Raw genomic sequence first — 26,684 nt, 5'->3', positions numbered from 1 at the left:
TATCAATTGTTTTATACATTGCTATTTTAATATTACAGCAAAGGATAAACTTTTGTAAATTGGTTAGATAAAATAAAAATGTATATCCGTTTGCAAGTTTCTTTTTCTGATTATTTCATGTTTTTAATAAATTAAAATTGGTTATTGACACATCAAATGATTAAAGAACTCAAAAGAAATTTGGACGCATTTTTTTTTTTGGTAATTTCAGTAATAATTCTAACAATATTATCACTTCTACACACTATTACAGAATTTTTTGAAGTTTCATTTTACAGAAGTTTATATTCTATATATTACATAGTAATTCAGAGATATTTGTTGTAGTTACTAAGTGATGTTACAAATTTTTGAAGCCTAGAGTAAGGTATATCAAGTAACCTATCACATCATGTTATTGAAAAATTCAATTTTGTGTATTACCAATGATACTCTGGTCTCTCCGCTCGCGTTCCAGTTTTGTGTAGGCCTCTTCGGACACGGCGAATATGTGCGGATCCAGGTCACCCATGGCCTGGCCTCGATACATCATAATAGTCTCGTCACCTGCACATATTGTATGATATCTTAATCGCTGTGCGTAACACATCGAGTCAAGCGTGACCGTTCTGCATTGACCACACGAACTGTACTTATTGTGTACTAACTACAATAAAACATTTATTGTAATCAACTATTTACGACGGGCCTCATACGAGTGCTCAAGATCACCCTGAGAGCAATGAGGACTATGCTCGAAGTTTAGCTGCGAGATCGAATCAGAAATCAGGATATAGGCAGACAAACCAAGGTCACATATATAGCTCGAAGAATTACTCGTCTGAAGAAACAGTGGGCAAGGGCACATCTTTTGTGCAACTGATGACCACTGACCGAAAGGTTCTGGATCACCTTTGCACGACCACGAGCCGGTAGACGCGGCGTGATTAGCCTCCATTAAGTAGACCGACGACATAGTCAAGGGAGCGAGGAGTCGCTTGATCCGGGCAACGCAAGGCCGATCAATGTGGCGATCTTTGTGGAAGACATATCTTACAGTGGGCGTCTATGGCCTGAAAAGAAGAAGCATCAACTACTTCAGAAGTCCCCTATCTATAGTACACGTACCTATGAGGTAACCTAATACAAGATGTTAAGAAAATGTTAACCAATATAAGAAGTTCATTTGTATAATCTCTACAATACATAGTACTTCAAGGCGGAAGGTAGACCACGGCACGCACCGGCAGGCGCAGCGAGATCGTCTATCCAGAAAGTGAACAGACGAAATTGTTTAAATTCTCAGAAGACCAAATGTAGGCAGCTTCCTATTGGTCCTATTGGAAATCTATTAAGAACCAACGTTCAGCAGTGAACGTAGTACAGCTGAAGAAAAAAGTGTTTTTAACTAATTGAGGATATTAAATTAAAAACCGTAGAGATACAATTTTTACCGCCATATCTTGTGAATAGTTTTATATGATGCTATATAGCATATAACATATTCTAATACATATATCCCTGTTCAATGTTTGATAATAAACCGACGTAATAAACTTGTGTTTCATCAAATCTTATAATACGTTTTTCGATTTTTTTCCTATCTAGAAACGGTAAAATAACCCAGAACCTAAATACTCTTACCTCAATTTCGAGTAGCGAATATATTAAAGATGCACTCATACATACAAAAGTAGGGAAGCTAGATGTCAGGCATTCAAATTAAAATTTTATAGCAGTGGCTCTCCAAGTAAAAGCCATTCCGGATAGTTGGAATTTTTAAAAATGCGCTTGCAACAAATGGACTATATATTTAAGATATCAGAAATACAGTAATCTCGCCTTTAACGCAACACTTATAACGCGATTTCATGCCTTTTGTAAAACAAAGGTTTTCCCATATAACGCGGTTATTTTATAAAATAGTTTCTCCTTAACGTTTGATTTAATGGGTAAGGCCTATATAATCTATACAGGTTGTACTAGAATCCTCATACAAGTTTTCATATATAAGTGAACGAATCTACCGTGTTGTAGAAGAAGATTACCGTGGATCTGTACGTACTAGTTTATAAAAAAAATTATTAAATTTTTTATTAAGCATTTCTCAATGATGATAAAATTTACACATAGTAGACCGGTGTGTCAGCAATCATTAATTTTAATTTTTTTTTCTCGTACCCCTATTTGTGGTGGGATAGGGACTTTATTAGCATTTAATTTTTTCACATTATCTTTTATTTTCTCTCTCTTCTTTCATTCTTCACATTCTCTTTCGGTCCGTTTTCTATCTTTCATGCTACATTTTATACTTTCTTACCCTTTTGCTCTGTTCGTCTATCATTCTTCTCTTTTTTTTACATTTTTCGATTTGTATTTTTACTTTAGATTGTTAATATTAATTGGTTAAGTGAAGTTACTCTTGCAAGAGAATGTTCGAGTGATAACAAATAATGTAGGGTTATATTGAAAAGAGTAGTGGAGGGGATATCGCTTATAAAAGCGGACATTAACCATGAAGACACCGTTCAACATGCTTCGTGAGGCGCACGCTTCTATAGTGTTATTCTGCGAAAGTAGTTTTGCTTGTATTACATTTTATCTAATACCTGAGACTGTTAATTGTTATTTTCATACAGGTTGAAGCACAAACAAGTAACCCTGTGTAGTATCTTACTACACAAATATATTTGTGAAAGTCTTACCGTATATGGGCAGATCATAATATGGATTGATCGCCACCAGCACGATACCGCAGTATGTATAGATGGCATTTCTATCACAGAACCTGCAACAATACATATTTCATTACTTAAGATCGATCGCCACATTTCTGCTGAGACTCGCTATAAATAAGACACCGGTAAAGGTCTACCTTTGACCTTTAAGTAACAAGTAGATTATTAAAGTGGTTTAAGCTCCACCGACTTGATTGCTTAATAAACGATGTAATACCAGATGATTTTGTTATTAAGTAAACCATATTATTTACAAAATAAACGACAACGTGGGGCTACAATGATAAAATTCGATATATGTTAAAAATTATAAAGCTCTCAAAATGACCAACAATTTTTTAAGCTTGGTCGATATTCGATTATGTTAATCTTTGCGCCTTTTTCATACTTATCATAAAATATCGAATGAATACATTATATCTATGTTAATGCCTAATAATTTATTATATAATATATGTACAACAGTTTAAGCAATGGAGGTTATCATAAATATTTACGGAAAAGTAATTTAACCGTCAGAGACGAGGACAAAATTGCCAGTTCAATATGAATGAAAGGTTAGGCATGGAAATTTGTCCTTTTTAGTTCCAAAATATCTAATAGATTTAGGCGTTACCTCGCGGAAGTCCATCCTAACTAACTTCAGCTATGCAGCAGTAGTCGTGCAAGAGGAGACTGGTGCTACATTAAACCATCTGAGATATCAATTTTACAATTTAATAGCTAAAAAAAATTTAGCGGTATAATTAATGGCATTAATTTCCACGGACCTGCAAAACTAACAGCGCCCAACTCCATCACGTATATGCAAACTACAACAACTACAAGTACATATCAACGGAAGTTAACAAAATCTTGTGCTGCACCGTTCTAACATAAATGAGTTAGCTGTATAGGATACACTGCTTGTTTTGAGATCAGAATCTCTTTGTCCTTGGATACAGTAAATTGTATATACATTAATAAACACAAAATAAACCATAACTCCTGTTATCTCATTTGTTTTCGTGAAACGGAAGCCGTGTTGTTGTATCTCCATGTGTGACATATTAGCCGATAAATTCAGCTGATTTGCATATAATTATTACTTCCTGTATATTTGCTAAGTGGCATATACTTTTTAAAAAATCACTCGTGTGAAGTAGCAGTGGACTCGGTACAATGCAAGTCGAAGGCCGTTGGGACCAGAAGATTCCCGAGTGGCGACCACGAGGTGATAGACACGGTCTATCATGTCACTGGATATGAATCTGATGGCAGCAATACACGGCGTGTGTAGACCCTCACGCAGGAGTACCAAAGAGATTGTCAAGGTCGCAGGAACTCACTGGATGGAGACGGCACAAGACCGGTCATCAAAGCGATCTTTACTGCTATACCTACGCAGTAAGCGTCTAACCGGCAGACATGATGACAATTAATAAAATACACTAAAGTACTTCCGATAAAAATGGTTTTCCGCGAAATCGTTACTATAAAAAGTAGATATTATTTCAACATGGAGACAATACATAGGAAACAATGCAATTCGCATGACTGTATCTCGCCGTGGAAATCTACTTTTATACATTCTTTCACTTGTCTTAAAAAAAAGAAACTGTTTCTAACAGAAGTTTGTCTATGTGATTTTTATTCGAACAATTGATCTTACTGCGTATAGTAGCGTAGACAAGTCAGTCTAAACTTCTGCGAAGTATACAAGTTAATTAGCAATAACGTTAATAATTTACTTATATTTATTTTATTTAATATTCTTTATTATACGCGCTAGGATATATTTATATAGTTGTAATTCTTATAGAAGCTTCCATTAAAAAAAAGTTTGGAAACTTCAATATATTCCAAGCGTAACGTATCTCTACAACGCGATGGATTCTGCATAAAAACTGTGAATCCATGAAACGAAAATGTTAATGTTATTAAAAAAAAGATTTCCTTGTACATTAGTTCAAAGTACAACTAAATCTAAATAAAATGTTGGAAAGCTCCGAAACATCATCTTATCTGAAATACCGCAATGGCTGAAGACTAAAGGTCTTTGATCATTGTGTTGCCGGTGATAACTTACGGATCCGTGACATGGTTATTTACGGTTTGTCTTACAAGAAGACTCCAGAAGAGAATAAAAACTACAAAATGTTTAACCCTTAATAGCCTAGAGTTTCAATTTTGATACCAAACTTTTAAGCCGAATGTTCACATTACTATTAGTTTTTTTTATAGGTTGGCTGTACGAATTTTACTGTTGTATAATATTATTTCCAACGAAATTAAAAAATATATATATTTTCCCTTCATCTAGACCCTCAAGCAAACACAGTAATATTAAAAAAATCACTTTCGTAAATCAGGCTATTAAGTGTTAAGACTACGTTATGCAATAACATGACGTTAACATTTAAAATAGGCAACAATGTTTTACTAACGAAGTCTGCATCAGCCACTCAAAACGCGGTGGGTTTTAAGTGGCGATTCGTTCAAAAAAAACATGTACTTCAGGCGTTAGTGGAGTGAGAGCATGTACCGCGATGCCTCTTTCGCTAATGAGTGCCACAACGACACGAGGTACAGAAGTAACAATTACGACCACGAACACGTTTGTAATATGTTCGCTCTGGAAATAATTTGGAAACACCTAATTATATATATAAAAAAATACCTGCCTTCCCTAACTACCAGGAGTTTTAAATGACAATTTCGCCTTACTTTTTGATCACAGTAGTATATTTATTCTGAATGCGCTTTAGTATACCTCTTATGACAGACACTAGTGGTCGCTGTAAATGTTTCTACAAGGATAAAAATATAAAAAAAAATTATCATGATCTTGTCACCAGATAGAGACTCATTGCAGGACATAGGTCTCTCCTAGGGCTTACAATAATACCGAACTAAAATCAGAATACCGGTATGTTTGAAATTTGAAAAACCGCCAACGTCGACGCCGAAAAGCCAGAAATATAATTAAATTGAGAGTATATATGAAATAATATTAATATTTTGCGTTTTGTTTATTAAGTCAAATTTGTTGTCGTTAAAACTAATTAACCCAACTCCCGTGATACAAAAATACAACGGCTTACATTATAATTTTTACAAAGATACTCGTACAGAAGGATACTTAAACTCATGTAGAAAAGTTTACATAAAGTTATATCTTTAAGTATTTTTATTATGCATACTAAAACCTTTATTAGATAAAAATTCATAGAAAAATTCCCGGTATGAGAATGATTATATGAAATGGATAACCATATAGGCTTGTGACAATGAGAGGACAAACTTTATCATATTTATCATTAGTATATAAAACTGGTGCAATACGGTGTGTATATACAAATATGTTAATTATTAAACAAAGCATAAGTGGAAACAGCTTTAAATAATGGTGTACATATTTAATGTACTTATTGCTTTTTCGGTAACGAATAATGTTATTATTGCACGAAATTCTCTACATTTTCATTTTACTTTTATGCCGCAAGGTTAATGGCTTTTCTAGCACTTGATAGATTGATGCTCCAGTTTTCTGAAACGTTTTTCACAGACTGATATATTAATTCAATTTAAACTTTATTCATTTACTTTCAGGCACCGCCGAATCGGTATGATAAACATGATTTGAGTGACAGTGACAATGCAAAAGGCCTCGCGGGTCGGCCATTGTGCTATATCAGTCACTTCCGGACGGTGCCGAGGTACTTGACGGTAACTTCGACCTAAATTACTTTAAAGATCTAGCTTAAGCACTTTTGAAATTATATGGCTAGGTAGTGACAGCCCGTGGCATTTTCCCGGAAAGTTTACGTCGAAGCAGTTATAACATTCAGATAACGATTTGGTGCAAATATAAACTATTCTTTGATCTTGGTTATATATACTTCCCTGTCTGATAGAATCTGAATACAAACAGAATGTACCGGAAGAATGACATACATATTATTGAAGCTGGATGTTATAAACGATAACATTTATATTTTTATTTGACGTTTCTATCTAGTCAGTATTTATTTATATGGTGAACTATGCAAATTGGTAGCAGCAGTAGCTTAGTGGTTGAGAACTGAGACTTGATAGTAGGTCGCGGGTTAGATTCCCGGCCTTGCATATAATTTACACTTTATGCATTAATTATATGGGATTGTCATTGCTCATAAACACCTTTCCAGAGGATGGACAGCAGTGTCAAAGAAGAATACATAGTTTCTCCCGTGCTATAGCCAACTCTGGTAAGAATAATTTTAAAAATACGTGCATTTAAACAATACATTTATTTATAAAGTGTTGTTTACAAATATCAGTTGTTCTTACTTCGTGAAGTACAAAAGTGTATACCTAGTTTTCTATGACGTAAATGGTCGACGGTCGGATAAGATAATCAAAGTTGATATTATTATTGTCACTATCATTTGTGAATATTTTTAAATATGGTGTGCATCACTATCGTCATCATTTCACCTGCAGGAGGTCAGCTGCTGGATATAGACTTCCCCATTAATTTACAATAGAAATGATTGGCAGCAACCTGCTCTAACAACCTCATAAAAATCATCGACCTTCCGTGTGGAAGTCCTACACGGCGCTTGTCAGACTGTGGTCTTCACTCCAGAACCTGAAGGATCCAGAATCTACCTGTTCTACGCCCCTTTTGGCTTGCCCACTCCCACTTGCCAACCCGCTGGGCTATATTGGTTACTTTTGTTGATCGATAGATCTCTTTATTCATAGTTTAATCTCGTTTGGAAATACGTTTTAAAAGTGTCAAGTGATATATTTCTATAAACTAATTATTTTCAGAAATAGGGTTCAACAATAAACCTTCAGAATGTAGGTATATACATGGACGACTTCAACTTTTAAAAAGATATTTTTCAACAAACCTTAGAATGTATAGAATCATTTACATCAGTATTGGCTGTAAATAAAATTTAGTTAGCTTCATTGGAATTTAACAATGTATATGTATAGTTTACTGAAGTCGGTGAGATAGTTTGTACAGTTGTTTAAGCATACAAGGTCTCTGGGCCGAGGAGGTGAAAGTATATATCGCTGGTTACTCCATAAATATAAGAATTAAGTACATAAGAGAATCATTTCTATATTTATATTTTTGATGTGGACTACCTTATTATAATAGTCAAGTATGTTTCTCTAACTCTAGTAAGGCATTTAAACCGTTTAGATCAGTGGTGAGCAACCTTTTCTCAAGATGACAATTTAAATATTATAATTGTTTGACGGATCGCAAAGTAACACTTATTATTTTATTATAACAAAGTTTTGTATATTATTAATACACTTTTTGTGTATTGATAGAATAAAAAAATGTAAAATTATAAAAAAAAATTATATGACATACTCAATATAAAGAAATCAAGCTGATGGGTCGCGTTCGTATTGCATGTTTGAACAAGTCGCTGTGTGAGTAACTCGTCGCAAACAAATCGTTCAGTTTAATATGCAACTATTTTATTATAATTATTTTATAACAATATACTGATGGGGGAAAGTCGATAAAAAATATTCGGAATGCTTGGCGGGTAGGGCAGCATATTGCGCATTCCTGATCTAGATCAATGTTTCCCAATCTTTTTCGTACCATGCCCCATCTTATTCTTTCTAAAATTTCTTACGCCTCCCTATGTAACATAAATCATTTCTAGATTAAAGCAAAAGTGTTAAACACATGTATAGTCCATTTTAAAACTGATCCCCCCTCACCCCTGTTAGTGCGAGGACCGCACGTAGGGAAATACTAATCTAGATTGTTACCACCAAGACGCCTACATTACCGTCAAACTGAGATAAATATTATTGTCTTACTTTTTAACATATGTATAAGAAAACAGTAAAATAATTGAACTAATAAAACTTTGTTTCAAGATATAGTATGACCAAAACCACTGTACCGTGCGATAGGTTTATGCGCTTTATTATGGTTCGTTTCTATAATTTGAGTTTCTATTTTGAAGAACGTAGATTTTTTTTATTTAAGAATTCGCGATTTCGGCATAGCGAATTTTCAAAACCAAAAAACATGAATCAAATATAGATAGAAAAACTAACCTTTGGCAAAAGTCTACAGTTTTCGTCTAGTTTTTATACTGATTGAAGTTTTACACAAAAAACGTACTAAAGAGGATGTTTACAGATTTATGTAAACAAAATTTATATATCCATTTATTATTGTCTGCCAATGAAATCTCATTTTTTATTATTGGACTTAACACCCGGCTAAAGAAAACGTGTGAGGCGAACACATGACAATTACATATCATGCGTATCGACAATTGCTAATTTAGTTCAATTGGAGACTTATAGAATTAAATATTTACCTTAATTAGCGCTAGGTCAGAATAAGTCTTCATAATGCCTTTAAGTAGCGTGCGCAACCATGCGCCAGTTAGCGCTTGATTCAGAGAAACTCTAGCGAAATCATTTAACTTCACGTGATAAATTATCTAAAAAAAAATACTTTACTACTTTCCCGTTTCAAACCAAAATAATCATCTGAATGTATTTTAAAATGTGGTTTTCAACTCTAACTAGATCGTTATGCATTAGCTATAATAAATTGTCAAAATTACCTTATTAGTTTCAACTTGAACTCCGATGAAAATACAACTGTATTATATAAACTTTAACATTTGTGAACACGAACGTAAACTTCAATTACTTTGACAAATTGAGTAATTTAAGAATTAAATAATTCCTAGTGCATTTTAACTTAAATAAAACTATAAATATGACTATACTTAAAATTATTATAATTTTCTCAGTGCTTAATTTACATCCAAAATGGTGATTTTACCTTTTATTTCGGAAGCCTTTTTTATGTTTCTGACTATTATGTTGATCCTTTTATAGCATCATTTCTTCTTTTCAGCCCAAAGATCGTCTACGATGATCAGTCCACCATCAGCATATAGCATCATTTAATGGAATAAAATCTTTACCGGAATATGACTCGTAGCATACTGTTTCTAACTTCCAGATTTGGATGAAATGTTTAAAAATAACATAGATTTTAAATCTAAGACTGTCATGTAATTGAATACATTTGTATGTAAAACATATCTATTTATCAAGAGAGGAACAGAAATAGACATGCCTAAATCAACTACATCATCATCATTATTTCTGCTGATAAATTCCAATAGGACGTTTGCGAACGGTCTGTATTCCGCGCCTTCCGTTAACCTTGATAAGGCCATCTCTAATTAATTAATTGCAAAAGTATAATAAAAATAGTAAACCGATAAGCGCAATGACATTCACTCACGCCATCAGTGACGTCATACGCTTAGCGTTCTCCACTCCAAAACCTTAAAACCTCAGCGAACATCAGTTCTGCACGCTATGTGGCCTGCTTAATGCCACTGTAACTTGTCCATCCTCTGCGATATATAGGTTAGTTTCTTTCGATCGTCTCCACATTCCTGATTCAACATCGTAGAGGAAATTCGAACACAGTCCCCCTTCATTACACCAATGAGACTATGTTTCTGTGCTGTATGTCATCCTTGATAACTGAAATTGATGGTTGACTTTCGTCTTTAGACATTGAGGTATATTGAACTAGTACACTCGAAGGTGTAAAGAAGTCAAACATGTCGTCAAATATGACTTCTTCAAAACAATTAATCAATAGGTTATGTCTGCACAAAATACACGTGGGAAATGCGCAGAAAAAAAAAGGTTGACATGTAAATATAAGTGGAAGTTAACATAAAACTAATGATATTTTCATTGAAACATGTACACGAGTAATAACATTTCCATACAAAGTACTATTATATAAAATGACGATAGGAATTTTTGAGTTTTTTATTCGATTATTTACATATGTGCGATGTTTTACTATAATTGTAATTTCTGTTTAACAACACTATAGCCTATCGATGTTTCAGACCACAGACATCCACAGCAAGGCCTTCCTCAAGGATACCTATGGGGGAATATGCCATAATCGCCAAGCTAGCCGAATTAGCCGGTATGTTGGCGATCGCAATGTGATATTATGATACGTAGCGGCCGCTGCTACCCTTAGAAACTTGTTTATGGTCAGTGAAAATCCTATATAATTAATTTACAATCTGTATCCCGGAAACGGAACTCGCAATCTACGATCATGTTTCAGTCCTCTACCGCTTGGCTACCCTTGCTCAAGGAGTTTGCATATTTTATGGAATATATTTATTTTAAAACAGTCAACCACTACTAAAGCTTCAGGTCTATAGTCTCTAATTGTTTTAACGGTCATGATAATAAAATGATCGTGTTCCTATTTTAAATTGCCAATAATTGTTACTTATATGTACAATTGTTAGTCTGGGGATAGACAAATAGGAGGAATATAACCAAAGACAAGAATTAAATTGTTCTGTTATACAAAAGCAAACCTACTGTGATATTTTAAGAGCGAAAGAGAAGTAAGGAAGGTGTTGTATAGAAGAAGACTAGTTAGCCAGAGGAATGGGAGATATTGTTAAGACAAATAGCTGAATGTATGGCTGAGATTGTGACGGAAAAAAATAGAGTAAAGAAATAAAAATGGAAGTTAAAATATTATTTAATTGTAAAAAAACCCTGTCCCAAGATGGTGGTTGAGAGATCCCCAATAACGGGGACCATAAGAAAGTCTTCAATCTAAACAGACAAATCAATACACTCCGCAAAATACGAATCGTTCTACAGCTTTCATGGTATTTTTTGACATGTATCGACAGAGTTAAAAAATTAAACTTCAAAAACTGTTTTTCTTAGAGGATAAAAATATAAAAATACATCAATTATTACACAAATATAAAAACAGAGTATAAAACATTAATTTACCTTCTCACGTTATCACTTTCTCTCATACAGACACACACACAGGCACACCATTATCCCATTAATTATTTTCGCCGGAATAAAGATATTTCCCCGGCTCCAATTGAACTCGTTTCCTAGCAATTGTTGCCTTCAAGTAGTGATTATTGCGTATTGCGATGAAAAGGAATTTTAATATCGGCTTTGACATTTCTAACTAACGGCCGCCGGTAATTCACTGCACGTTTGTCGTAACAAGATTAAATTAACGACTTAACCCACCGCCGCCGCCGAGATTCCTTAAGAATATCGAACGTCCGGTAAAGACACTAACAAACGAATTTCTCACAACCGGACAGTTGAATGAACAAAACGACGGGCCTATGGATTCCACCAGATCCAATGAACTAGAACTAGAATTTTGGGCGCCAGTAGCAAAACTAAATTTAGACATCTTTTCAAGATTAAACAAATACTACAAATCAAAACAATTGTTAATAAAGGTTATTTGCAACACAAATGTTACGTGAGAAAAATATTATTTTAATATCGAAGTCCCTCAATATTTTGCACCCTAGGCAGTCGCTCAACTTCTAAAATCGGCGCTGGGTTCCTGTTCCTCTGCGATGTACTTTTGCAGCTAAACGTCAATGCATTATTTTGGCACAAAACGTCATTGTTGTCTTTTGGTTTTATTTGTATAGTATACGATATAGTAATACTGGTTATTAAATTCTTCATTTAAACTATCTTAAGGTGAAAAGCGCTTTACCGGTAGTTCTCGACGTATCTCGTCACTTTATGATAATTTTTTTTTTAATAATATGCAAAGAATAAGGCGAACACTACGAAACTAACTGCGTGCAAATGATGATTTATATATGCGTTCGACGGTCTTCAACAAGGAAAAACTCGTGGAAACCTTCTACCCTCTCTGAAGAAGAGCACATGTTATCTTTGAAGATACGGTATCTCAGGAAGGTGACTTCTTGCACGTTTCATAGGTACTTAAAGATTTTGACCCCGATTTTATGATAGTTCCTGGTGAATCCCGAGAAAATACAAGAGTCATCACCATTTCAACTGTAAGTTACTCACTGCTCATAGGCCTACATATAGACTTACCGCACCGGTAAGAAGCAGCCTTCATTACAAAATATAATTTTAAAATTATTTTAAAGCTTCCACTCATTTAATGAATTTCAAATAGCCTATTCTTTCTGTTAATGAAATTAATATTAATATTAACGCAATCATATTAATTTATCATTGACAAATGCCGTTGTACGTCGGCTTTTGGATGAAGAGCACTGAAGGCGCTTAACCCAAACCACTATACAGTAAATAATCTCAAAAGCTTCCTCCTAACGTTACATTACGTGACCGAATTGGGAATCGGCCAAGCTCTTAGGTCATTTAGATGGACGCAAGGATTTTAAAAAGCTTAGCTGGAATTTTAAAAAAAGTCATTTTGTCACACATAAAAAGGGAAAACGTTTATCATTCCTATTTTACACATATCTTTAATAACTTTTACATTTTCATTGTGGTGATAAAATCGTTCATAAATTTGTTTCATCTTATTTTAACTAAACTGTGTAGGTTAAGATTTATATATACATATGAAAAATTATAGTAATTTACAATCTGTTCCTAAACATTTTGTATCGCCAGAAGTTACAGGCCTGTCGCATTCCGGCAGAAAAAAAAAATGTTTTGGTTGACAAATAAGTTATACTCTCACCCTGTTAAAGCTACAACTATAATCAATTAAGCTGTGTATGAGTTTTCCACCTATAACTTATTATATCTCTGGAATCTGATTTAAAGACTTAAAATTTCATATGAATATATCTTTCGCGCAGTAGAGGTTAGTTTTGTTTGTTGCGAAATTGAAGGAACATACATGGAATTCGCGAAACGGGCAGGAGACAGCTATTATAAATAAAAGTGTAGAATAACTCGCTGAAGCTAAAAGTGTCAAAGAAAAGCGCAAACAACATTTATCAATGACAAAAATATCTATTTTTCAACGCTTGCTTCACTGACGAGACAGGACGTTTCATTATCCTAGTAGTATAGCTGGGAAAGTTATCTTAGACATTTATATAAGTAAAATGTCACATCGTATTAACAGTCATTATAAGCGCTGTGATATAGTTTAATACGTTGTTATTCATTGGAACTGGTTCTATTACAAGCATTTAAATTTCGTAATATAGGTAAGGTACCACAAAATATTTATTCTAAATTAATCCGGTATGTAAAAATGAATATTATAACCATTAATTAAAACATAAGAGCTGAGAAAATGAAGGCTTGCGTGTATACTTAATTTTACGCCTTTTCTGCGATGGAATATTTATTCCTGTTTATTATATTACTATACATCTCCATACGTAACTTAATTCTGACCTACTAACACAGTGAAGACATATGGCACACACTCGTTTTAGTGACACCCATTTTCGAACGTAATAAAATTAAAAATTTTGTCTCGCATATTTTCCAGAGAGCAACTGAGATGACTGTACTGGAGTTTCTCTGCAAGATAGAAATATGCGGAGATTCCCAGAATTTCTCCAGCACGTTTGAAGTGACAGTAGGCAAGTGGCGTTGCGACCTAAAGGTTCTTGGGGTGGCAAATCGCTGAATGCCTGCAGCGGAAGACGTGATGTTCTTTGAGAAGCGCCTATATCTCACAGTGAACGTCTGTTTGCTAATATGTAGGATTTACCAAAGTTATTTATTAAAAATAATATTATTAGTAATGTTAATAATAATTAAATATTTAATTAGATAACCAGACGACATGTACAAGTATTGCGTAACAAATATAGATATATGCCATGTTTACATTATTCGATTTTAAGTTTCTATGAAATATGTAAATCGGGTCTATAAATGTAAATCATTGATTTTATTTAAAATGCTATTTGAAAAATAAGCTAATAAATAATAATAAATGTTCATTCATATTTTGTGATGACACCACGAAAACAATTTCGATTTTTCAAAATTTTAACATCCCCAGTTGAAAAGGTATTATTGTAACTAATGGCTAAGTTTTTCATCGCGGTATGTGATGACTCAAGATTAATCTTTGGCTTAATGACCTCCTTAATAGATGTATAAAATTTAAAACTATTATAGATATCATCTTTGTCATAATTCTAGAAAATTCCAACAAATTGTACAATATATACAACGTAAACATTATATTGGACAGATGACCTTGTTAATGTCCTCGGAAGACACGATACAAGGCGCTTTCGACTGGTCTTAATGGAAATCTATGGTTGAGGGCTATGTCCAGCCGTGGGCGTCCAACAGCTGAAATAATGTTAGTCAAAGATTTACTTATTTCACACAGCAAATATTGCTAAAACGACAATGACATGCAAGAGAGCATTATGTAAAAAGTAAATGTTAAAAAATAAAATCGCGTTATTGTTGAATTTTGTAGAGTAGTTACAAGTTACGTAAATATTTAATTGTTAAAAAGTTATTATCGAGCAGTGGTAGCCCAGACTGAGACTTTAGATCGCAGGTCGTGGGTTCGGTTCCCAGGTTACAACATTATATAATTCATATTTTGCACATTAGTTGTATAGAATTGCCATTGCTCATATCCAAGTTTTCTGAAGATGAGTAGGAACTTCTTGTGCCTACCATGATACCACACTACGCTCGCCAACCTGTCTGCCAAGCGTAGCTATTATGGTATATGACACCATATATACCTTTAGAAGTTGCTTATGCCTTGCAGTGAGCGTTTATGGGCTGAAAAGTCGATAGCGATATATTGATTGTGAACAAATATTAGTCCTATGGTATGGAGTGAAGAACTGACGGCACAAGGTAATAGTTGTCGCTTGAATCGCTGAAATTTCGTCTCGAAATATTGTAACTCTGTTAGTCGATTATAAAATATTCCGTAACTAAGTTATACTGTTAAGTTTTTTGTAAACACTAAACTTAGTGATGTCATAGTAAGCTAAAAAACGCAGTCTATTTTTCCGATATATTCTAATTGGACGTCTGAACTTTAAACTTTTTATTGTATATTTACTATCGACGTAACATTACGAAATATGACCGTGAATGTGTAGTATATTCGAAACTCTTGAATAATTTACGTGAACGATAAATATTTCAATAAATTTTAAATCCAATATAGTTTTAAATTTTCAATAGTTTAAACTTTGTTTATAAATTTCTTCTTACTTTATTTAGTTAAATCATACGCATAATCTTTCGTAAATACCTGACTTATACACGTTCACGACCGCTCTTATATAAAAGTATAAACGCATTTCCTACTCTTTATCCAAAATAAATATATATCTTATGTTCATCACATTTAACATACCACGATTTCATCATCCACGGAATTTATGAACTATCAGTGATGTCGATGATAAATTAATGTCAGAGACTACGTTATAAAACATACGAGAAATATCCTCGAATAGCAAAGGATGAAAACATTGAAGATTGACAAGAACACTCCGTCATTGTACGGCGAAGTGAAAAGACGTATTGGGAGCATCCATCCTTTGTTATGGATGTTCTTTGAAAGTAACCCTTTATGAACGCGACTGTACCAGTCTGGAACGTACTTAAAGATATATATATATATATATATATATATATATATATATATATATATATATATATATATATACATAACACAGGCTGAAGATTCCTGAGGCTAAAAAAAAAAAACTGTTTTAATTGTCCATAGTAATCTTTATTCATTGACGTAATTTCCATCAAGAACGATGGAATAATTCCAGCAGTTATAAAATTTCAATATCACTTTTGTAGAATTTTTTTTACTGGCGAGCATTTTTTTTAAAATTAACACATGCTTTAGTTTATGCAGCCACTTATCGAGCCTTACACGGACCATGTTCATGTCTATTTCAGTCGCTGCTTCTCTCAAGAATGACTTTATACCTAGTAGCCTATGTCCAACAGTGGACGTCATACTAATAAATTGAATATGACGATAACCATCTCTGGGTATCGGTGTTCGGTCTATTGTAAAGATATTGATATTATTAAAGAAATACGTAAACACTACTTACAACATAAAAAACAAGACAAAAGCTGGCTTGCGGTAGTTAATTTCATTTAAACGTGTAGATTGCCCAGGGGCTTACTAACGGTCGAGTGCCTTGTGGTAATCCTGTATGTCGATGGGCGGGCCGCCCTACACGTATCCACGATCCGAACAAAGTATCTACGTTGTTAATTTTTCATTCATTAATACGATTTCTTTCCTTACTTTTGGAGCTATTGTATATCTTTTTAAGAGCTACATTATGTCTTCATCAACGGCGCATCGAAAAGGGGAATTCTTCATTAATATTTATATACACGAAACGAAAGAAAGCGCTCTACAATACTTCTAGACTTTTGATTGGCTGACGATTTTTATTGATTGAACACGGTTTTGATAGATTTAAATCTGTTTAAATATGGGCTTAGGTAGATGACACACAATTCTACTTCGGACTTCGTGTTGTTATTACGTTCAAGACCTACCGGTCCTAATAATAAACCCACATCGTTATAACTATATTCGACCTGTTAAGTCTAGTATTTTCAACAAAAATCTTGATTACCAGCGGATATAACACCGGTTTCAACATGGCGGCGCCTGACGGGCGCAACATGGCGGGGGTCTGAACTCGGAGGTGATCATAACGATGTATCTAGTCGGTACTCGAGCCGACTATTTTATATGCAGCGTATGGACGCCGGCGGCTTGGAAGCTGCTGGTAAGTAATAAGTGTACCTTTAACCACATGACAGTGCAAAATTTTACACCGAAACAATAAATTTATTGCAAATCAAATTTCCCGGTATCCGGTTGGTATTAGCATTCCCAAACACGGCGATTTAACACAACAAAATAGATTGAACCACCCTTTTCAAAATGTAATTAAAATTTTTGTCGAGATCTGTCCGATATACACCACAATTACTAAACCATACTGTTTATGATACAATAAATTAGTTTTTATTTTTTTACAATACACTCTCATGTCGTTGTAGTTGTTTCAACCTATACGCCCACTGCAAGACATAGACCTCCCCCAAAGACATCTATGAAGGGGGTATACCATTATCGCCACGCTTGGAAGGCGGGTTGGCGATCGCAGTATGTTATTTAGGTACGCAGAAGACGCTGGCGCCAATCGCCTCAAAACTTGTTTGTATATCATTAATGCATATAGTGTGAACTATATAAGATTGTTTCCCGGGTATCGAATCTGCGACCTACGATTCTGCAAACTCATTCTGCTAAGACTGATGTAATGTTGACTTACAATGCAACAAATTTAAGAAGTTTATTGAACAATAAACACTAATAAAAAATACAAAATAAATTCCATAGCACAGAGGTTTTTAAAGTGATCATAAAGCTTGAACATGAATTGCTCTACTTTATGTACTATATATATACTGTATGTAGGGCATTGTCAAAGTGCTCAAAAAAAAACTCATCAGCGGTAGTTTTAAATCCTCGAAGTTAAGGTAAAGGTTGTCATTATAGGTAAAGTCAATCTGATTCTAGTTTCTACGAAATTAGGCTCTTCTTTCTGGCATTCTTCTCTTGACGTGCACGAGTTATCAGAGTAAATTATTCTTAATGTATAGTTACCAGGACGTGGAAAATATTTTTTCGCAAAATGAAGAGTAAAAAAAAGTATAAAATAACATCAAGAGGGTGACAGCCAAAACTACACGTCGTATTTTTTTTTTATTAAATGGACCAAATTAATTGTCTTTTCAGCCAATGAACGCACACTGCAAGGCACAGGCCTTCCCCAAAGATGGCCACCATGACCGGTCTTCCGTTGGCCGCAATCAACGATTTCCCGACACTACTTACAAAATGGCAAAAAGTCATCGAGCAAAATTAAGGTGCCATCTACTTCATATTCTAAGTTAAGCAAAAATCATCGATCAAAAGTGCATCTATGTTAATACTATAGTATAAGTAAATATACCATAGTGCATGTCTAGAATTTTCATATAAAATGCGAAGGATCTATCCAAAAAAAATCGCGAATATAGTTATCAATTTTATATCAAACATGATTGCTGTAGATATTGTAATGGTAATGTGGTGTAATAATTTAATTATGAAGTTAACGTCATATCTGAAATTAATATTATTACAAGAATGTAGAGACTTAATTGAAGTATGAAGAACACGTGGTATTTTCTGAATCACACTGAAGTGCGTCTCTATTGTTTATGGAACAGATGTCGGTGTCGCTAGGGCCCTTAAGAACAACCCTTTACCCTGAATTCACTAGAACAGGGCTAAGGTATACTCTCCTTGTCGTAAAAGGCGAGTAAAAGGGCATCAGGTTCGCGTGCGTTTAGGGTGGAGGCCTTTATCGTCCACTCAAGGTGAACCACAAGGGGTTGCTCCTCCAAAAGTGCCGAAGACGACATCCGAAGGAATTTTAGTGCGTAAGAATCCCACTCTTTGGAACCCTGTCCTTCCTTCAGGGCAGCGTATCACCCTGAAGATCCACCCCCTCCTCGATACGCAAAAAAGGCCGTTAAGAAAGACTGCCTCGTGCCTATTACTTTATTGCAACGACCTCGCATCATAATTTGTGGTTTATGTATAATTGTTATTTATCTCTTAACATACGTTCATCTATTTGGTTTTATATTTATTAAATTGAAACGCGTGGGTGACTATATAAATAATTTTAGAATAATTTTAATTTAAAGATTAATTAAAGAAAAATTCTAGCTTTTTCTAATTTGAAACGAAAAAATAAAATAAGACGTTTTCATTTTTATTTGATAAACAATTTGCTTATCCAAAAAACCTTTGATAGAGATCTCTTGTTTCATCACGAATCCATTTCAATTTTTAAGAATGTAATGAAACGAACACAAACACGTTAAAATAAAAAAAAAATACCGTCAAGTCAATTGTATCGATTGTTAAAACTATTTTTATTGCTCTCAGTACGAACATTTATGGATTCTGATAGGCTTATACAAAAACAAAACCATAATCATTAATTTTTTACGCAGATATTATTCATAAAATCTTGACTGGTTTTTGATGACCAGGCATTGAATACTGTAGAAAGTGATTGGTTATAGGTGTAAAAATTTTAAAAGGGTGAATGTAAGATATAGACTCCATGAAACTTTTGGTGCAAGAAAAAGTGATCTCGTGGATGCTCTCCTACGAGATGGACTGTAGTCATCAAAACTGCAACTAAAAACTCGAGTAGAGTAGATGAATGCTCTTACTCCGCCAAACACCGAGGTACACATAGCGAAAGCAGCGGGGCCACCAGAACCGACTGGGACATGACCACGATAAGAAGATTTTACGGCACACGCTATCCAAAAATCAATAGATTCAGAAATAATGAATAACGTAACGATAACATAGTAAAAAACGCGTTTTCAAAATTCGAATTACTGAATATTAAATTTAAATATTGTTTACTATACTGCCCCTGTAGACTTTGTACTGTCAGATGTATTTGCCAGTCGCATTCCAATTGAAAAAATAAATTATTTAACATACTTCAGAGTGATCACTTTGTATAGTGTGAGTAGAAATAGACGTACAGTAGCCGGCGATAAATATTGCACATCGACCTTTGAAAAGAGACAACCGGCTAATTTCGGCGTCGTAGAGCGTTATCCCTGTCGCACGAAATACATCGACTGACAAAACGTGCCATTGGTAGTGTGGGACAGAGATAGTGCTCTACGAAGCCAAAGCTAGCCGATTGTCTTTCCAAAGATCGATGTGCAATATTTATCGCCGGGTAATGTAAAACCTTTCTTTTTCCCAGATTTGACGTAATACACCTATTTGTTATTATTCGGTTCCTTCTTTATTTATTTTTCATCATTTAATGTCTGTCTATAGAGGAGGCATATGTTCAGTATTGGACGTCCTGTAGCTGGAATGATGATCATTAGATATGCAATCATTCTTAATTTTTTTACGTTTTTGATATTACACTACATCAATGTCTACTATTGAAGAATGATTCTTTTTTTTTAAATTATACCGTTTATAAACTTGTCAGTAATTAACGGTAACATTAATTTTAAATGTCATTCCTTAATGATTGAATGTATTTATAACCATTACACGTAACTTCGAATTCCATAAATAATAAAACAAAAATAAAAAAACAAGATGTGTGTTTAAATTTAATAATCTGTTAGATTTTTTACTTTTTTATACTTGAGCATAAAAGAAAAATAACAAATATTATTAATTAATACTCTGCAAGTTAAATTTTGTGACTCTAAAACAAAGGAGGTGAAGGTCGCATGCGGATTGCATCCGACTAGTTTAAGAGCGATACATAAACATAACCAGTTCTAGAATTCGAGATAAGAATTTAGGATAAATATACGAAATGTATACATCAGAATAAACGAAAGTGAAAATATTTAAGTCATAAAAGCTTTATCGAGTCATATAATTATTAATTCTGATAATATTATATAATAACCTGTGTGTTTGCTTATAACTGTATAATCTGGGTGTATATAGCTCATCTATTATCAAAAATTAAAAAAAAAAAACTTTTACACCTATTTCCAATTACATCTCTATTTAAAGTTATCACTCTGAAATATGTTACAATAATGTATCTTTCTATTATGCGACAGGCCAATAATTGCCATATATATATAATGGGGTCACTCCTTTAAGTTTTTCACCTATAAACAAACATTCTGTATGATATTGTCCAAAAGTTGATATAATTAAAGTAACAGTTCTACTTAATCACTTAAAAGAAATTAAACACTCTCTATCACCTAAAAATCATTGTATAATGTAAAATTATTTTTTTCATATCAATGTATTGTAAACATTTTTAAAATATTAGAAACATTTTTTTAAAAAGTCTCACAGCAGACTCGTACAGCTAGCTAACACTCCAAGAAAAATTTTTTTAAGATGCCTAATGAAACGAAATTAGAAATACATTATAGTTAAAAATTTGTGTGCACATATGTACTATAAATGAATTGTTTTCAGTATAAACCACTAATTAATTGCTGTAAATAAACAGAATAATTATGTTTTCGCCTTACCTGACTTTGAGGTTATGAAGCACAGCAGGTTCATGAAGATAAGAAAGTGATGTGAGATCATTCTGTCCGATAAGCAGTGAAGGGTTGCGCAAAGGAGGCATTTGCTTTTCATCATTAATCTGTAGGAATAATATATATATGAGTATAAAAACATAGATTCTTAGACGTCAATATATAATATCATTAACATATCTATCAAAGATAAGGGATGTTAAAATTATCGAATTTTAGCACTTAATGTCAACCATCAAGATTTAAGTTTATTGTCAACTCATGAATAAGTGCCGAGATAACAAATCTTCAATATAATTATTTTATAGCTAACTCTAAAATAGAGATTTTTAATGAATGCTCCAATACAACAAGAAAAACTTAAATTATATGAATAATACCATATATTATATCATCACATTTTATGACTTGACCAAATAAATTTGTAAGTTAAGAGTAATTTGATTGTAGTCCATTTATCCTCAAAAGCTTTAAAGTTTTTACACCTACTACTAAGCACACTGTATAAATATTGCTATTGATTATATCATCACATTTTGTATTCACTTGACTTAATGAACAATAAATAATAAATTGATGATATACTGATATTTTAAAACCAATCTGATAGTTCAAGAGCCCATGAATGCCAGACTTTCATTATATTATAAAAGCTGATAGTTCCTAAGCTTATGCTCCTAGGCAGAAGAAATGACCAACTAATAAGTTTGATGCATTTTTCCTTTTGCAAATAACAAGTACCAATACCTAGAGGGAAGAACAGCAACATAAACCCCAGTGCCAAGCTCACAGTTGCTCATCAGGCTATGAAAAATGCTATGCTTGTGATTTCTCTATGAAATCTGTAGATGAACTAACATATCCAAAATAGTCAAGCGGATTGGCAAATTCAATTGACATGGGGCAGATCACATAGCAAGCAGAGTTTGAATAGAAATTCATCCAACTGGTTGGTTATCTCTGGAGATAGCTTAAGTCCTGCATGTATAAACTTTGTATTATCTGTCTTTTGACAAATATGCATAGGATGCATTTTTTTTTACCTACAATCAGTTGGCATATCTCATAAGTACAATACATTTTTTATTTAATCTTTGACATTATGCAATGTCCACATAGTGGAACAAATTACTTGTAGTGAGTTATATATTTCTAATTAATATTGCTATAACACATATGACACTTATAAGGCTCAATATTTTAGGATAAGTCAATCAAAGCTGATGACTAAAATACCCAAAATGATTACTCCAGTGGCAAAATTCCGACCCTCGGTTGTCCTTGCTAAGACTGAATTTTACTATCATCATCATAGATTTCCAATAAGGCCAGTAGAAAGGAGCATGCATCCAATATTTCCAATGACCTGAACAAGGCATCTGTTCACCATCTACCTATGCTGTCCATTTGAATATCCTATGTTGTCCTTGCCAGTCCATGGTTTCCAGAACCTTAAGGCCCCAGTGAACATCTTTGTGGTACACTTAATTTTAATCTTTAAGAATCATAAATAAAAATGTAAACCTAAAACTGAGTCTAATCCGTAATTTAACATGTAATATGCCTTACCTTGATTTGTCGTATCTCACCAGTCTGATCAATCTTCACAATGAGGACTCCTGAACGGAAGTCTGAGGTTATCGTAGCACCTTCCCATACTTTCACTGGATGCTCGACCCATATACGGGCATCCTACAGAAAATAATTACTTAACTATAATTTTTTTTTTTTGTTATCTAATCTTTTAAAATTGCCAACAACTCTTACAAGATAAAAAAAAACCTAAAATGCAGGTAGGCAGATAACAAAACATAGTACTGTAGTAGTTGATTTAGCAAGTCTAACATATCTATTGAAGCAAATATTGTTCTTTTAATACCACTATTGGTTTTAATTAACAATATACACAATACACACTACTGAAGACTGGCATAGATGACTTTACATAGTTTTTCATAAACTTTTTACAAATATGTAAATATTAACATTGAGAAAACACATTGATTATCCAGTAATTATCATAAATTAAGGTTTATTTATGTTCATTAATGAAGTTTTATAGAATATTGTGTTTAAATTACTATGTTATAACTCAATGGATAAACTCTTTCAGGTTTGTTAAAATAAAGCTTTAAAATATTTGAGAATACTTTAAACCTTTTGAATCATGAGTAAATTCATGTTTATCTATCTCTAATCTTCTTAAAAAATTGTCCCACTATTATAAAAACTTATCATAGAACAATAATATCCATTGATTATTATAAAAAAACTGTGGGGTACTTTAATAATACTTTAACTGTAACTTTATATTAAGGCTTCTATTTATCATTGTACTTAAAGCAATTTCTTCACATGTAGTAAAAAAAATTGTCATAACAGCATATTAAAAACAAAAATATGATGAAATGACATAGATTTCATTAATTTAAGTGGGTAGTTTTATAATTTTCACAAAAGAAAAACAAATCTATTTCCTCTCTTATACTAAATACAGAGATAATTTGTACAAATTATGAAATACCTACTTACATTTGTTAAAAAAAACATATATTCTTAATATTGAAAATAAAACATATTATTAATATGCAAATAATTGTTAATAACAGCCTAATTAAAACAATAGTTTTATGAAGAGAACAAAATTATATTTCACAAGGATTTAGATTATTACAGCATTAAGAATTCAATAAGCATGTCTAACTAGAATCTATCTTAAAAACTGATTTATCAATGGATTTGTTTATGATTTTTATCACATTTAAACTAGCAAGATTTTTTAAATTATGCATTATATTATTAGTACATAATAAGATGAATAATAAGAATTTTTTTAACTGTTCCGGATTTTTAATGCATAAGAGAATTTTTTTAGCTAATATTTAATTAAAATAATGAACCATAAGTAGTAAGTAAATTAGGATAAATTAATTCTCATGCAAAAAAGTTCCAAGTAAATAAGTGTTTATTTCTCTGTGAAGTATGTACGGAAAAGATATAACGTTTACCTATAGAAGTAAGAAGCATTAATACTACGAGAATAAAAATAGTGAATTTTTTTTATTTCGTTTAATGCAGTAACAATGATGGTATGCATTTAATTTAATCTACGATTAGCATATCGCTTATCAAAAACATATAATGACTTAAACGTGATTATGTTCAAATCGATGATTCAAAATATAAATACATATGAAGTTCCCCAAATGAGACAAGATACAATCAAAACATAGTACTACAAAAAATTACCTTAGTGTACAATTCTTTCGTCGTCATGTTGAAAATTAACTACAGACAAAATAAATATATTATCCAACTAGATCCATCACATTATTTCACCACGAGTTCCGAACTTTTAAAATTCATTTTAGAACCACGGTAGATCACAATTGCTTATAGTTTTTCCAATGTGAATTGCGAAACGTCACTGCATCGCTATTGACATCTGTCAGAGGTTCTCCAGAATCGGCAGTTCGATAAACGACTACAACGTCATGATATATTTTACATTTTTCGTCCAATATCGTTTTAGTAAAAAAGTGTTAGTAAATATTAAACCATATTAATACCTTGATCTAAAAAAATTCTAATTAGTTTCAAAAAATTTAGTGTTAAGTGTAGTTGCCACATAAAATATTTTTAACATGAATAAACGTAAAATAAAATCAACAAAAACTATATTGTGGTTTAAAATGAAATACAGTTTATGTTAACATTATTTATTTAAGCAAAATATAAATTAAAAATACTACGAAGCGACTTTGCTAAACTTTTATCTATATGATTTTATTCCTATACAATGACAGTTCGATATAAAAGTTGTAAGTAAACATTTTTCAATCCACAACGATTACAAATGTATGATTTTCGCCTTATTGATATTCACTTGTTGTCTTGAGATGGAAACCACGCCTGGCATGCTTCGTTAGCAATTTCACACAATGCTATATATGTTTTGCTCCTTACGTCATATTCTACAACAATACAAAGTTTTTATTTATATAAATATTAATAAAATCTTAAAAATTAATAATTGGAATATTCATTTATAACTTACCTGAAGAAACTCTTTTTCCAAACATGATACCGTTCATCGGCGCGTTTTTGTAATTTGCGTGACTTACTTCGATAATGGAAAACAAGATAGTTACCATGCACACAAACCAAACAGCGAACTTCATCGTTTGCCCAGGCATCTAAAAAAGTAAAAAGATAGATAATATAATACAAAATGTTTTATTCTGTGTTATATAATAAAATGAATTTATACTTTTGATTATTTGAAATTTTTTCCTTGTTGTACTAAAGAGAGCTAAAGGTTGAATGATGCTGGGAAGGTTTTAGCCCACCTTTATATAGCACAGTCAAGTCCATGCTTCTCATCTCATGGCAAAATTCAATTAATGGATTATTGGATACTGACCACATATTGACAATGTTAGAAGCTCGACTCTTTAGGGATTAAAACTTAGTTTCGGACAAGGATTAATATATAATATCGTTTGGATTATCCTCTTTCATTTTACTTATTGTTATGCATATGGACTAGGCTTGTAGTAAATAATTAATTAAAGATGTAATATAAATACCTTATAAACAATACCATTATTATAAAACTCTACCATAAACGACTAAAATAAACACTCTGTAATCCTCTGATTTTCTGTTTTCTCAATTTTTTAATGGACACCAATTTGTTGAATTTTATAATGATTTGCCTAATTAGTACTTATTTTTAGTAGATTTTTAAACATGAGTTGGAATATTTTTAATTTTTAACAACAAGTAATTTAATTTTAACACTATGAGATTCTACAACTAGCCGGTAGGCGAAGTTGGTAGGCCCACCACAAGATTGACTGCCGACATAATCAAGGTCGGGGGAACTCGCTGAAAGCGAACAGCAATCAAGTTAACAGTGAATATATCTTCGGGGTAAGCATGTACCATCATATACTTTGTCATCGCTTAACATCAGGTAAAACAGAGGTTAAATACTTTGCCTATATCCAATTAAAA

The 26,684-nt window shown here is 32.8% G+C and overlaps 1 protein-coding gene across 1 annotated transcript in view; it reads right to left on the bottom strand.

Moving 5' to 3' along the window:
* The window catches only part of didum (dilute class unconventional myosin), a 68,751-nt gene extending 43,686 nt beyond the window's left edge, over positions 1-25,065 (bottom strand). Inside the window, exons 1-5 of the mRNA XM_068765660.1 lie at positions 24,915-25,065; positions 23,235-23,357; positions 21,654-21,772; positions 2,685-2,767; positions 424-546 (exon numbers count right to left, since the gene is read on the bottom strand). Coding sequence (XP_068621761.1) covers positions 424-546; positions 2,685-2,767; positions 21,654-21,772; positions 23,235-23,357; positions 24,915-24,941 — 475 coding nt within the window. The 5' untranslated portion in view covers positions 24,942-25,065. The remainder of the gene's footprint in view (positions 1-423; positions 547-2,684; positions 2,768-21,653; positions 21,773-23,234; positions 23,358-24,914) is intronic.
* Positions 25,066-26,684: the final 1,619 nt, after the last annotated feature.

The sequence above is a fragment of the Battus philenor genome, unplaced genomic scaffold, assembly GCF_028537555.1.
Source record: "Battus philenor isolate CCGP_79_NKW_IND1 unplaced genomic scaffold, ilBatPhil1.0.hap1 SCAF_20, whole genome shotgun sequence".
Classification (NCBI taxonomy): domain Eukaryota; kingdom Metazoa; phylum Arthropoda; class Insecta; order Lepidoptera; family Papilionidae; genus Battus; species Battus philenor.
Note: the sequence above shows the minus strand (reverse complement) of the source record. Positions and strands in the feature narration are given on the sequence as shown.